The 15,513-nt window shown below is 37.0% G+C and overlaps 1 protein-coding gene across 1 annotated transcript in view; it reads right to left on the bottom strand.

The window, feature by feature from the left end:
• Window positions 228–15,513, bottom strand: part of FKTN (fukutin) — a 64,264-nt gene continuing 48,978 nt past the window's right edge. The window contains 1 exon segment of the mRNA XM_013993732.2: window positions 228–3,502. Within this exon segment, the coding sequence (XP_013849186.2) occupies window positions 3,289–3,502 (214 nt within the window). The 3' untranslated portion in view covers window positions 228–3,288.

Below are 15,513 nucleotides of genomic sequence, written 5' to 3'. Positions count from 1 at the left end.
CTCACGGCAACACTGGATCCTTAACCCACTGAGTGAGGTCAGCGATCAAACCCACAACCTCATGGTTCCTAGTCGGATTCATTTCCACTGCACCATGATGGGAGCTCCAATTTTACCTTAATTTTAAAAGTAGTGTATGGTGGCAAAAATACTATTTTACTAGATTGCTTATGAATGTTAGTGGCCTTTGTTTCTACTGCAAGCTTCAAAAATAAACACAAAATATCTCCAGTGATTATAAAAATTTTATTCATCATCCCAAACTGGATTATATATTACAAATTCTGATTAAAATAATAATAATAAAGGTATTTTCAGTAGTACCACAAACTATCTGTACCTGAAGATAAAAATCAAATAGTAAACTGGTAAGCATACAGTGAAATTTACTCATGTTTAGAATGTCACTTTGTTTAGAAAATTCATGAACATGTTTTTTCTGGTTATGATGTGGGACACACAAATAGCTATATATGATTTTCATTTAACAAACACATGAACTAGTCCTCATGCTCTAAAGGAGTCATCAGAAGGCAACAAAATCTTGTAATTTTTTTTCTAATGGTACATGAGACAGTAGGTTATGGGTTTGCAGAGCAAAATATAGTTCTTCTAATTCTCCTCAAATTGCCTTTTAACCCCACTGTCAGAGCTGCTCATAAGAACACAGCAGCATAGCTGGTTCAAGGGTTCCTACATAATCTGCACTGGGTTGGGTTGGAGGATGGCAAGGAAGGCATTCTAGGACAAGTTCTGGAATATGGAAGCAGAGATTTCTCATTAGAAACATTTATACTTGCCTACTCTAGCATAGGCCCTGAATTGGTCTGTTTGAAATTATAAACTATAATTAGGATTTCAATATGAAGTGGAGCAGCTTAAAAGAGCATCAATTCTCTGTTGATTCTTACGTAGTTGAGACAGAAACATAAATTTGGGGAAGAAGGTAGAAATGAGTATTTTCAATTCTCCTTTCTTAATACTGACAAAGGCATTCATCAGCACAGATGATTAAATGAAACTAAGTATTCCGAATTCTCACCTTTTCCAAATCATGCTTATAGTTGATTTTGGCTGGACAGAGATTTACTAACAAGGAAGAGAGAGTTTATCTCCAGGAAAAGCTAGCACATTGACACAGAAGTCCAGGGCAAAGTAGGCACAAATCTAGGGAGGTAGAGAGCGAACTGCTTGGGACCCAGGAGCTAAGTAGCATGTGGAAGAGCACAGGATACCCTAGAAGACAAGAGCTAACCAATAAAATGAAAATACATGTTCTGTTTAGAGAAGGAGGAGACTTGGTCTTGTCTCTGAAATCATAAACCGTACAATTTGTCCTTTAATAATTTGTTAAATGAAACTCTTTTCCTAAGCAAATTCAGACTTGCATCCTTTTAAGTAATGACTATGTCCTGCTACAGTTTAAGTCCCACTTGAAGAATAATTTTAAAAAGGAGTTGGAAGTAAGAAACAGGACATTTTTTGAATATTTACCTAATCCTAGGCCTGAGAGCACTTAATATTTCATTCAATTCTAACTAAAAAAACCCTTAGAAGTAGCCATAATTTCCCCAATTCACTCATGTGGAAATTGAGGTTAAGAGGTTCCCCAATATAAATCCCATGCAATGAAGCTGAGTTTCAAACTCAGGCCCAATTCAAAAGTCTGTGGTCCTTTTATGTTAACATGCCACTTTCCCTAAGTGGGATGCTAGCGGTGGTTGTAGGCCTTAGGTTCTCCAGGTTTGTTTTAGGAAAACCATCAGTCCATTCTCTCAGGCCTTCTCTTTTCCATTTCTGATATTTCTATTATTCTCTAGTTTTAAGGAAAATGTGCCAATCTGGTCTCGAAAGTATTCCTAAGCAGCCTAGAGAAACTATAAGACTTAGCTTCCTTTCCTGGACAAAGAAAAAGAGAGCAGTGCTTACAGTGCCTAATCTCCCTCTACCTGTCACTCAGAACACATAGTTAGAATGACTCATGAAGAGATAGGGAGATACAGTCATCCTAGCCCACTCAGGGATGTATCTTGAAGGGAAAAAGGAAACTGGAGGGTTTCAGAATGAGTGGTACTGATAAAGTAGGGACATCTGAGTTCTTGCCCCATCGATATTCAACAGACAGCACAACTAGGAACGGATACAAACTTTAAAAACACTACGATCTGAGTTGGGGAACAGCTGCCAGGTTTGCCACTTACCTGCATCTTGGAGTCCTGATGTAGTGTTGGAAGAGAAGAGGCAACAGGTAGGTTTACATAGCATGTAAAGTGGTTTTTAAGCCATAAATGAAAGATAAGGAACTGTGATGAATAAATACACTAAGGAGTGCATTTAGAAAAAGCAGAGGTATTAGTACTGATATTTTAGTGTTAACATCAAAATTGGGAATACAAGTATTATAAATGCAGAAGTATTAAATATTTATGAATTGCTCATATTTTTATTTATTGATTGAGAAAGAAATAAGGAAACTAAGTTGTATGAATTTATAACCCTTTCAAAATCATGTTTTGTAGCATGGTCTTACTTGAATGCTTTGTCAACAAGTCTATCAGAGGTTAGTGAAAATAGTCTCACAATGGCTAGAAATTTAAGCATCACACAAGCATAGGCTTTCTTTTCACTTCAAATATGAAAGCAGGTGTGTGGAAACTTACATATATTTGACAGGACCAGAAATAAGTTTCCTTTTTCTCTTATGATGCCCTGTGCTCTAAGTCAATCCCATAATAGAATGCCTACAAAATGAACCTGCTAGCATCCTCTTTTGCTGTCCCCTGAAGTCTGATCACTTGAACATTAACTCGACCTCCACAACCTTAAAAATAGCACCAACATATAAGCTTAAATGGGTTATTCCTTTTTACTAGTACATCCTTCCTCAGCTGAGCCCAAAAAGTCCATCTTCTAGTCCAAACATTATCTAACACTTTGAAAGCACTTATGGAATATATCATACCCTACATTAGCTCTTCAAAGGGTGAGGGTGTTTCCCTCAGAGGAAAATTGGGGTGTTAACCACAGGGAGGGGGACAAGAGGCAGGTATGTGTCTCTCATCTCTGCTTCTCCACTGTAACCCAGTGAAGTATCTGGCCCATGAAGTCTCCTTAATACACGTAAAACAAAAGAATCAAATCAGATGGCTCAGGAGTTAGGACTCTATATCTTCAAACTCATCCTTTTTCTTTGGCTTCTACTTATGTTTGACAGAGACAAGTATCTTTTTTAAACAGGCATCTCCCCTTTTTTGCAGGAGGAGAATGCTACCGCTTCAACCTACTGTCTCAGTACAGCTGGATGACCTCATCCCACTCAGAAATGGGCCAAACTCCATTGGGCCGAACGTTGGGTGGAGAGCGCTTCCAGTCCCATGTCTTCACGGGAATCTTCCAGGTCTTACCATAGTTGGCCTCAATGTACTCGATGGTTTCACAGGGCACATGAACCTTCATGTCTACAAACTCAGTCCAGCACAGTGTAAATTTGGGAAACAGATATCTGTAATAAAATAGGCAATGTGGAGAGGAGTTAGGCTTCAACAGTGAAGTTTTATTAGCTAAGGAGCCCACTGCTAGTGCACTCTCGGCCAGAGGACAGTCCTCTTCCACTAAATAGCTTTGGGGATAGGTACAGGGACATTTTGTTGTTTTTGACTGTCCAGCATCTTTCCTCTTCTAATGTCAATAGCATCCCAACTGTTCTCCCCTATTTCCAGTCCATTTGTTTCAAGAGAGGCTGACCGCACCCCAGGGCTCTAGAGGTGGGTAAAAAAGACCCAGGCCTAACCAGGGTCAGATTATAGTGAATGGGTCAGAGATGGGAATTTATACACGTTAGCTCAATGAAAGTCAGCCTTGGAATTCCTGTTGGAACTACTAGGGGAAGAAGTGTTCTTTTGCTGAGCTTTCTAACCTGGTAGAATGAAAGCTGAGCACTGTTGGTGGTCATCTTTGCTGTTAGCAGGGAGAGTCTGCCTGAGAATGAAGTCAAAGCAAAAAGTTGCCAAAAGATAAAGAAAAATGATAGAGTTCGGAAATTCCTGGGAAAGTATGTGGATTTGGGTGTGGCCATTCCTTAAATACCAATAAATATACAAATATTCTTTTTGACTACATTTCTATACTTGCAATTTGTTAAGGCACACGTAGCAGTGAACAAGGAAACAAAACCCTCCTCGTCAGCAGGGGAACCCGAATCAATCCTGGCAATAAATAACATTCTCCAACAATAGTATTACAAATGCTTGTGCCTTTGTGACAAGTCATGTTAATTCCTGTGTCCTGGGTTCCACTGTGGTCCCAGATGGCTTCTGATAACCTTAGATAGCTGAAGAAGAAATTCCCAGAGTCATACAGCAGTGAGAATTTCATACCACAATTTGTGAATATGGTAAGACCCACTATGTCGGCTTTCTGAGCAAAGCCTCATCCCCCATCTCTACCTCCTCTTCATATGCAGGAATAGAGATCTAATGCTTGGATGTATGGTACTACAACAATACTGCTCTTAAAGGAAATATCTATATAAACTACCTTCTTCCTGTTCTGCCTTTTATCACCTGCCTTTTTTTATTTCTGTTCTTAGCCCCAAACTTACTTTTTTCTTGTTTATTTTTTAATAGGTTACACATCATTAAGTCCCCATCAAATTCAAACTGTTACTAAAAGAAGCCAACGAAAGAACACTAAAATAAGCAGCACATGTGTAAGGTGACACTTCTTCCTTCACAGCACAGACTTCTCAGGGAAACAGAGCAAGCACAAATCCAAAATGTTCACAGGCTTCTCCCCTACTCCCATCCCTCACATGAGCCCCCCCTCCTCTTTTTTTGCCTTTCTTTCTTTTATCTCTAATGCAAAAGAATATCTCTAAGCTAGCCCAAGGAATGTTAGTTATAATGAATTTAATTCAATTTATAGTAGAAATATTTCAATTAGTAAGTTTCAGATATTCTACCAAAAACATCTTTGTTAAAGGTAATTTGGATGCGTAAACGAAATTCTATATATTACAAAGGAAAGCTAAAAGTAGCAGGTTTGTTAAAGTTTATATTATAGCTTTATATTGTTTTCTGAGAAACATTTTTTTTCTTTGCAACATGGAAAGAATTCTCAGTAATGAGATTTGAAGTGGTAATAGCAGAAATCACAGAAATTTAAAATATCAGAGGATTAAAGAAAAAAGGAACAGAGAAAAACCAGATGTCAAAGTGTAATCATATTGTCAAAATGGGATATAAATGGGATGTTCTCCAAGGAAAGGTCAGTTCTCATATATTTTGTTTTTGAATATCATGTTTTACCACCAGATGAACATAAAGCCATAGATTAAAAATGAGAGGCTGAAGAAATTCTAAAGAAAGCAACAAGTCCCTTTTACCCAAACCAACGGGTGCTGGCAGTTAACAGACAATCCCAGCTGGCTTCTGTGAAAAGAAGGCCACAGTAAATCTCATAGCTGAGGGAGAAATAGGATACAGCACAGCTCCACCATCTGCTGGCCCCAATTTTACTCTGCACACTCATATTCATGGAATTGCTTATTTTGCCATCAGACATATCCATCCATCATCAGCCTCCGCCCTCCCCAATCAGATGCTAGTCAGTGGAACGTCCACCTGTCCCATTCTATCAAGTTGACACAGTGAAGCTGAAATGAGGCAGAAATCATGGTCTACCTAGTAACACAGGCCAGGAAGTGTCTCTCTTAAATGTCTCTCCTCTATAGTCTCATCAAAGAGACGAAATAAAGAAAAATGACAGATCCAGGATAGACAGGGTGTATGAGAATACTACAAATTTTATAAAAGCTTTTTTATAAAATGAAATATTAAGAGCTTTCGATGAAGAAAGATATATGAAAAAACCCAAAACATTTAAAACATATAAACGATGTTAAAATAACTCAAATACAATTTAACTCAAAAGTTAATTTTTGTTCCTAAATAGAAACATCCCTAAGCTCTTTGTGGTTTTCTTTTCAAAAAATGATTTTCAAGCCTTTCAGCAAAAAGAAAATTTCAGCTTCCTAGGAGAAGAGGGAAGATAAACAAACCATAAAACATGAGAACTGATTGTAAAAAAGGATTGTAGAGACGAAAAGGGGAGTGACTCAAAACAACACATGCCATGTACTCTGTCCAGGTTACCAGTAAATAATGACTAAGACTCTAGAACAGTCAACCTTAGCTTTTAAAGTCAGGATTAAATTCTGCTAAGCAGTTTGTACTTTAAAGCTCTGAGATAGGATCCAAAATGTGAATAGATTTAAATTCAGATTAAGCAACCCCAAATCAGAATGTAAGTTCAAAGAATCTTATCACCCACACACACAAAAATCCTCCCATTCATTTTCTATTTCATACTGCTTCTATTTCATTTTATTTTTGCAAAACGCAGTAGTTAGAATACGCTATTTTTTTCTCCTCACAGACATCCTTAAAATCTTTAAAACTACTCACTGGTGGTTGGCTAAAGTAATTTCATCAGTTTAATTGCACAACCTATAAATGTAATTGCTAAATGAAAAACATTATTTTTACTGTTAGTAGTTAGCTAGGCTAAGTGAAAGAGAGACACCATCAATTGTAACTGAATCTGACCTTTTTAAACATAAGTTTGCATTAAATTCTGGAGTTGGGATAGCAGAGCCATTTTTTTAAAACAATAATTTCCTGAAAAATAACACAAATGGTTTATTCTCATTACCAATTTTGTCTCTTCTTTTAACTCTTAATTTCTTTTTCCTGTGTTATTCCAGTGCCTAAGCCCTCTAGCATGCTGAATAAGAACAGGGACAGCACACGTTCTAATGGGTTTTTTTTCTGATTTTAATAGAAAGGTTTCTGAAGTCTTATCATTAAATACAAATGCTCATTCTAGGGTTTTGGTATACTCCCTCTATCAGGTTAAAGAAATTTCAGATCTCTTTTGTCCCAAGTTTACTAAAAGGACTTTTGTTGTTAATTATGGAATGCATCAAATATTTTTAATGTTATCTATTAAAGCAATCATGTACTTTTTTCTCGCTTTCATCTTTAATCCTTTTGTGTTGAGACTACACTAACATGCATATACTACAAAATTCTATTCATTTGTGTTTCTTTTCATTAAGAATATTTTCATCTGTGTTTACTAAGACAGTAATTTTCCTTAAAAAAATTTTTTTTGGTACTGTTCAAATACAGTTTTGTCATCAGTCATAAAATGAACTGCTTAAAGCACTTTTTTCTTTTTCTTTTTTCCAAAATAAGGTATATAATATATGGAATAATCTATTCTGTGAAAGCATGGTAAAACTTTCCTGCACACCTTCTAGGTCTTTTAGTAGGGAAAAGAAGGGGAAAGGAGAATTTTGATTAGTAATTCAATTGCTTTAATGAGTATAGGTTATTTAGATCTTCTTGAGTTGATTTTGATTATTATTTCCAGAAAATTATCAACTTCACATTTATCTAATTATCATATTTAAGACTGTTGTCTTAGTTGTCCATAACATTTTCTTTTGAATCAGTGTAACACAATTGAGGGCTTTAAGTATTGAATATTGTTTTTAATTTTATTTTGGGGGGGGATAAATCTCATTTACTAGTTTTGGAATTTATTTTTTTAAGAGCCAGTATTTGGATTTGTTGATCTTTGTTATTATTTGTTTTTTATTTCATTAATTTCTTCTCTTGGTTTCCTTCTTTCACTTTCCTTAGGCTGACTGCCTTGCTCTTTTAATTTCCTCAGTTGGTAGCTTGATTTTTTTAAATCTATTTTTTCATTCTTATTGTTTTTAAGGCTACAAGATTACCTCTATCCTTTTAACTGAATTCTACAAGTTTTGATATGCAGTACACTCATATCTTTGAGTCCTAAAAATTTTTGTCATTCCCACTATGATCTCCTTTTTAATCCATTAGTTATTAAAGAGAGCATTTTAAAGTTTTCACACATTTTAACTGTTGATTTCTAATTCAGTTCCATTGTGGTCATACAATGCCACCTACTGAAGTATTTATGTAGGGTTTTTTTTCCCTTAATCTGTTCATATAGAGAATTACATACACACAAACCCCGCAATTTTTATTAAAGCTTTCAAATCTATTAAGATTGCCTTCATTTTGTAGCACATGGTCAACTTTTATAAATGCACCACTTAGAGTGGATAAGAAAGTATATTCACCATTTGCTGGGTAAAGAATGGCATAGAAATCAAATAGATCAAGCCTGTTAGTTCTGTCCCTATCTTCAATATTTTTACTAATTTCTTCTTTGCTTGAACCAGCAATTTTTAAAACAAAAGTATACCAAAACTTTCCAACATAATTGTGAACATGTCAAATATTCATTAGAATTCATCAACTTTCAATTTATATATTTCAAGACCATACTGTTAGAATAATAAAGATCATGAATAATATTTCATCTTGGTGGACAGTTCTTTGTAAAATTATGTAGTGAGTCTTTTAACACTTTAATATTCCTCCCTCATAAAATTGCAATTTGTCTGATACTAAAATTATAGTACAGTTTTTTTTTGGTTAATAATATTGTGGCATATTTTTTCTATCCCTGTAATTTTCAAACTTCCTGTGTGATTGTGCTTTAGGTGTCTCTCTTCTAAGCATTTTATTGCTAAATTTTATTTTCTATCTCATTTGATAATCTTTGTCTTTTTATAGGTTAGCTTAATTTCCTCATTTATAAAATATACTAGCAGTATGTCAGAGAGATGTCAGCACAGACTGAATAAATGCAAAGTGCTCCGAATAGTATCTAACACGTACACAGTGCTATAACAATGCTGAAACTATTTTTATTATTTTAACGTTGTTTCAGTTTACCCTAATTTTTCTTTGACCCACCTTTCCTACTTTCATTTGATAAAGGTTTACAAATTCTCTTCTGTTCTACTTGTCTGGAAGTTTTGTTTTGTTTTTTTTTTTGTTTTTTTTTTTTTTTTTTTTGCCATACCCACAGCATGCAGAAGAACCTAGGCCAGGGATCAGCCTACACTGCAGCAGTGACAACAATGGATCCTTAACTACAAGGCCACCAGGGAACTCCTATGGAAGTTTTAAATAATACTTCTATCCAGTAGTAATTACAGTCTGTAATATTTCCTGTTTATTTTTTAACATACATACTTCACCACAACATTTTCTAATAAAAACTAAATGTATGCAGAATTTCTATCCTCTTCTTAAACATGGGACTTAGTATACTTTATTCCTTGAACACTTAACAAATCATTTCCTCATCAACTTTTTATTTTTTTTTTTAGGGCCGTACCTATGGCATATGTAGGTTCCCAGGCTAGGGGTCAAATCGGAGCTACAACTGCGGCCTACGCCACAGCCACAGCAACGCAGGATCTGAGCCACATCTTCGACCTACACCACAGCTTATGGCAACACCAGATCCTTAACCCACTGAGCAAGGCCAGGGATAGAACCCACAACCTCATGGTTTCTAGTCAGATTTGTTTCTGCTGAGCCATGACAGGACCTCCCCCTTCAACTTATTTTTAACATATTGTCTTTTAACATATGTCATTTAACATATTTTAACTTTTTTTTTTTTTTGCGTTTTAGGGCTGCACTCCCGGCACATGTAAGTTCCTAGGCTACAGGTCAAATCGGAGCTACAGCTGCTGGCCTATGAAGCCACAGCCACAGCAGTGTGGGATCTGAGCCACAACTGCAACTTACACCACAGGTTACGGCAAGGCCAGATCCCCGACTCACCGAGCAAGGCCAGGGATTGAACCTACATCCTTACGGATACTAGTCAGATTTGCTTCCGCTGTACCACAATGGGAACTCCTATTGTCTTGTTAAAAATTTTTTTAGCTTTTTTTAGGGCCTATGAAAGTTTCCAGGCTAGGGGTCAAATTGGAGCTGTAGCCGCTGGCCCACACCACAGCCACAGCAATGCAGGACGCAAGCTACATCTGCAACCTACACCACAGATCACAACTATGCCAGATCCTTAACCCACTGAGCAAGGCCAGGGATGCAACCTTTGTGGATACTAGTTGGGTTTATAACCTGCTGAACCACAATGGGACTCCTGTTTTGTTTTGTTTTTTAAACAAGCAATGGCTAACAAATGTACTGACACATATTATCCATTTCTGTGTCCACTATTATTTCATATATATCATGTCTTCTGAGTTCTTTAATAGATCTCTAAGTGTGGATCTGTGAGACATAAACTTTCTTAGTCTTTGTACATATGCAAATGTCTTCATCTTGACCTCCCTAAGTATTAGTTTTAACTGTACACCACATTCTTAGTTGACAGTTATTTCTCCTCAGCTTTTGGAAAATGTTAACTCCATTATCTTTTGTCCTCTATTATTGCTGAGGTATATTTGTTGTTCCTTCATGAGCAATCTATTTTCTCTGGTAGCCTGCAAAGTTTTTTGGTTTGGGTATTACTGTTCCCTTAAGAAGCATCAAGATGTTAGATTTATTGTTTACCCTGCTTGTCTGTCTTTAATTTGGAAATTCTCTTTAAATATTTACCCAATTCCCTTTTAAGGGCTCAGCTATGTCTTTTGGACATACTCATCAATGATCTGTATTTGGAGCAAAGGGAATGAGGCACGGTGAGGAATTACTGAGCGACAATAATTATAAGTCACCAGCATCAATTTTGTCCATAGTTTTCTAAGCATTTCTAAGAATCATCTCTTAAAAACCAAAGTTACAGCATGCTGACTAGTATTTTTATTTTTATTTTTGTCTTTTGTCCTTTTTAGGGCCACACCTGTGGCATATGGAGGTTCCCAGGCTAGGGGTTTAATCGGAACTGTTGCTGCCGGCCTATGCCAGAGCCACAGCAATGTCGGATCTGAGCCACATCTGCTACCTACACCACAGCTCGCAGCAACGCTGGATCCTTAACCGACTGAGCAAGGCCAGGGATGGAGCCCACAACCTCATGGGTTCCTAGCTGGATTCATTTCCACTGCGCCACGACGGGAACTCTGTTACTAGTATTTTTAAAAACTATTTCTTCCACTAAACTTCTCACACTACCACTAGAGATTAAACCAAAGCAAAGGGGTAACAGAGGAATGGATAACATACCAGAGCCTAGGCTAGAATATAGCCTCTGGGCTAGAATACAGTCTCTAAGGTCTTCAGAGCCTGGGCTAGAATATAGTCTATGAGGTCTTTATTGACCCCATACACCTCTCCTGTCCCAAATTTCTAAGACATAATCAACATATAGAAAGCATACACATGTTTTATAAGATGAAATCCTATCCACTGAACCTTGTTTTTCTACAGACTTCCACTGTAAATTGAGTGATTCCACCTATCCTATTGACAAACTCTGCTATTCAGTCTTCATAGGACAGAACTAGTGATCTAAAAGAAATTTATATCATCAATGAATGGACAAATTAAAGCTTGTATAGATAGTTATCATTTAACACCAGAATGCACATACATAATGACCATATCAAAAACTATTCATTTAAAGCATGCACACAACTTTTCTCTATGGCCAGAGGACAAAGCCTCAGGACATTTTTATTTCTACTGTATAACTTCCAAAAACTACATCTATAGCTCATCAACAAGTAATTAGACTCCAGCTGTGCTTGCATTGTCCAGGCAATTTTTACAGCATTTCTTTTTGGATGTAAGAGCTAAAGAACAAAAGGAGATTAAGTTATGATTTCAAGTTTACACGAATCACAAAATACTTATTTTTAAATTTTTATCATTTTTTTCCTTTTTATGGCCACACCTGCGGCATAGGGAAGTTCCTGGACCAAGGGTGGAATTGGAGCTGCAGCTGCAGGCCTATGCCATAGCCAGGGCAACACCAGATCCAAGCTATACCTGTGCCTATGCTGCAGCTTGTGGCATCACTGGATCCTTAATCCACTGAGCGAGGCTAGGGATCAGACCAGCATCCTCACAGACCCTATGTTGGGTTCTTAACCTGCTGAGCCACAACAGGAGTTTCCATCTTCTTCTATTTTGATCTCAGATTACCCTATTTTGTCCAAGGAGATGCAAAAGGCTCCAAGTTTATCCTTGCAATTAGATCTGCCTTAATTTTATGGCTTCTGGTCCCAGATATCCTCCTGTTTCAACTAGTGGTCCTGGACTCTTTCCTCTTACCAACAGTTTTCTAAGTCATAGAATTTCTTTTCTTTCTCAGTCTTCTAAATCAATCTTTGGAGGTGTAACTTACACATAATGAAATGCACTCACATGCATTTTAGCAGATGCATATACCTGCGTAACCACTTCAATAATCAGGATGTAGAACATTTCTATCATCCTGCCTCCCAAAGCTCCCTATGCCTGTTGGCAGTCACGCAGCCAATTCACCCCAGCCTTGGTGGTCAACGAATTTATTATAGTCTTGATTCACTTGCCTATTTTATAATTTCAAATAACTGCAGTCACAAAGTATGTACTCCTCCTATCTGACTTCTCCACTTAACATACTGTCTTGGAGATTCATCCGTGTTACTGCACATATCACTAGCTGATTCCTCTCTACTGCTGAGTAGTATTCCACTGTTTGAACATACCGTAAGTTGTTTATTTGGTCACCCAAAGATAGGCATTTGGATTGTTTCTATTTTGTGGCTACCATGAATAAGAATGCTAGGAACACTTCTACAGAAGTCTTTTAGGGAAACTTTGCTTTTATTTCTCTTGGAATACTACTTTATGGAATCCCTAATGGAATTATATTCAAACAACAAAATACATTGCAGTCTTACAAAATATAATTTACTTCACATAAGTGAAAGGCCTACTATTTATTCATTCTGAGGTAATCTTCTCTTTAAAAAAATCCCACTTTATAAAGAACTGCCACTTCTGTGTATTGTATAAGTACACAATTACCAAGTAACACGCATTCAATGTTCTTCCCTCAATGGTTTGGAGGTGTAATTAAGGAGACCTAAGATATAATCTATATGTTGTAAAATATACAAGTATAAACAGAGTAGGAAATGACACCATTTTTTGAAAAGCTAATGTTTTAAAGAAATTATTCAAATTTTCCTTCTTAATTTCACAACTGTAAGTACTAAAAAGACAAATGTATTTTTTGAGCTAAAAAAATGGAAGCAGAGTACCAATCTATGAAGCTGAGAGCGCTTATGAGTGCGGACTCTTGTCTTTAACTTCCTGAGAAGCAGTGACTGAAAACATCTAGGGTGACTTAACTGCATGGTTTTGATTCTCAAAAGTGCTAGGTTGGATCAAGTCATCAATCTGGTGTCATTCTTTCATCTAAATGGAATACAGCAGACTACACTTAAGAGGACCCTGATTTTAGTTTTAAGGAGGACTCCGGTCTCACTGGCCTGACAGATTTATCAGGCTTGACTTTCTACCTATATATAATTCAGAAAAGACACACAAATCTGCAAAAGTACCCAATACAGCATAAGAGAGGCAAAGGGGGAAAAATTATGAAAATTCAGAGGAAGGGGAAATTATTTTCAGTTAGAGGTACTGAGGAGCTACTCCGAAGTGGAGGCAACTCAATGCCCTTGAATGGCAGAAACAGGCCATGTGATGATGTATAATAACCAGGTACTACTAGTGACATACTTAAAATCTGGGACTAAAATCAAGTTTCAAATGGCTAAGTGTCTGCAATGTAATATCTTAGATTAGATCCTAGAACAGAAAAGGGACACTAGTAGAAAAACTGGAGAAGTACAGATAACGTCTAGAGTTGAGTTATTTTTTATTTTTTGCTTTTTTGGCCACACTTGCGGCATATGGGAATTCCCAGGCTGGGAGTTGAATAGGAGCTACAGCTGCCAGTCTACACCATAGCCACAGCAGCACAGGATCCTCCAAGCCACACCTGCGACCTACACCACAGCTCACAGCAATGCCAAATCCTTAACTCTCTGAGCAAAGTCAGGGATCAAACCTGCAACCTCGTAGTTACTGGTTGGATTTGTTTCCACTGCACCACAAGAACTCCCAAGTTTAGTTAATTGTAATGCATGGAGGTTTCTTAGTTTTGACAAACGTACCGTAGTAACAGTATGTTAACATTAGGGGAGACTGAGTGACTGTATCCAGAAACTCATTTGCATTATCTTCATAACTTTTCTGTAAATCCAAAGTTACTACAAAATAAAAAGTTTATTTTTTAAAAACTAGGGGGAGAAAAGCAGGTAGAATAAACCATGCTGACAAAGATGACTGAGGAGGCCTACGTAGCTGCAAAGAGCCTTAAGGAGTCAAAGAAAAAAAAAACAGGACACTGAGCAGTAAAATCTTGTACTTTTACTGGTATCAGAACATAGCCCACCTCCCCCTCTATTTTTCAAACAGCACAATCAAATAATAATAATAATTTCATTTCTGGGAATCGATTCAAAGAAACGATCCCTAATAAAGCTTTCACTTTATGTATAAAGATGCTCATAGACTTTTTTAATAATAAAAAATGGGATTATATATATATGTATATGTACATATGTATAACTGAATCACTCTGCTGTACACCTGAAACTAATACAACACTGTAAATCAACTATACTTCAATAAATAATAAAAATAATTAAAAAGAAATGAGAACAGGAGTTCCCTGGTGGCCTAACAGTTAAGGATTCAACATTGTCACTGCTGTGGCATGGTTTTGATCCCTGACCCAGGAACTTCCACATGCTGTGGGTGCAGCCAAAAAAAAAAAGGAACAATCTAAATAGAAAAATAGGATAGGTAAGAAGTAAACCTATTAGACCTTTTTTCATATTCCTCCTAAGAACACCTAACAAACTTCTCTATTTTTTATGCTGCACCTTCTTGCCTTTGCTTCTAGATAGAGTTGATCTGTCACTATACATGACACTATTTCAATTATTGTACTGCTGATAGAGTATTTTAATATTTGTTTCATGGGAGTTCCCACATTGGTGCAGCAGAAATAAATCCGACTAGGAACCATAAGGTTGCAGGTCTGCTCCCTGGCCTCACTCAGAGGGTTAAGGATCCGGCACTGCTGTGAACTGTCATGTAGGTTGCGGACACAGCTCGGATCTGGCATTGCTGTGGCTGTGGCATAGGCCATCAGCTGTAGCTCTGATTAGACCCCTAGCCTGGGAACTTCCATATGCTGCAGGTATGGCTCTAAAAAAAAAAAAAAAATTGTTTCATGGTCTAGATTATGGGATCCTTGCGAGCAGAAACTAAGTTATATTCACATCAGAATTCCTAGCACAAAGCAGTTGGTAAATAAATTTCACAGAAATGAAATGTTAAGTTATATGAGTTACACCCAGATGAGTCTAGTTCCACAGAGGGCAAATCCAAATTTATTTAAGATCTATACAATAAGCAGAAACTGTATATATCAGGTCTAAGGAACCCACAGCTAGCCCTGGGGGTAGCAGATTTCCTATCAGAGGATACAGAGGTAGCTGTATTACTCTTACAATGTCAACAGACAGAAGGGCTGTTTTCATGGAAGGAGTGTTAATGGTATGCTAGAGATCGTGATGACACTAAC

This window comes from Sus scrofa, chromosome 1 (assembly GCF_000003025.6).
Source record: "Sus scrofa isolate TJ Tabasco breed Duroc chromosome 1, Sscrofa11.1, whole genome shotgun sequence".
In the NCBI taxonomy this organism is placed as follows: Eukaryota; Metazoa; Chordata; class Mammalia; order Artiodactyla; family Suidae; genus Sus; species Sus scrofa.
This window is presented reverse-complemented; position numbering and strand designations above follow the sequence as displayed.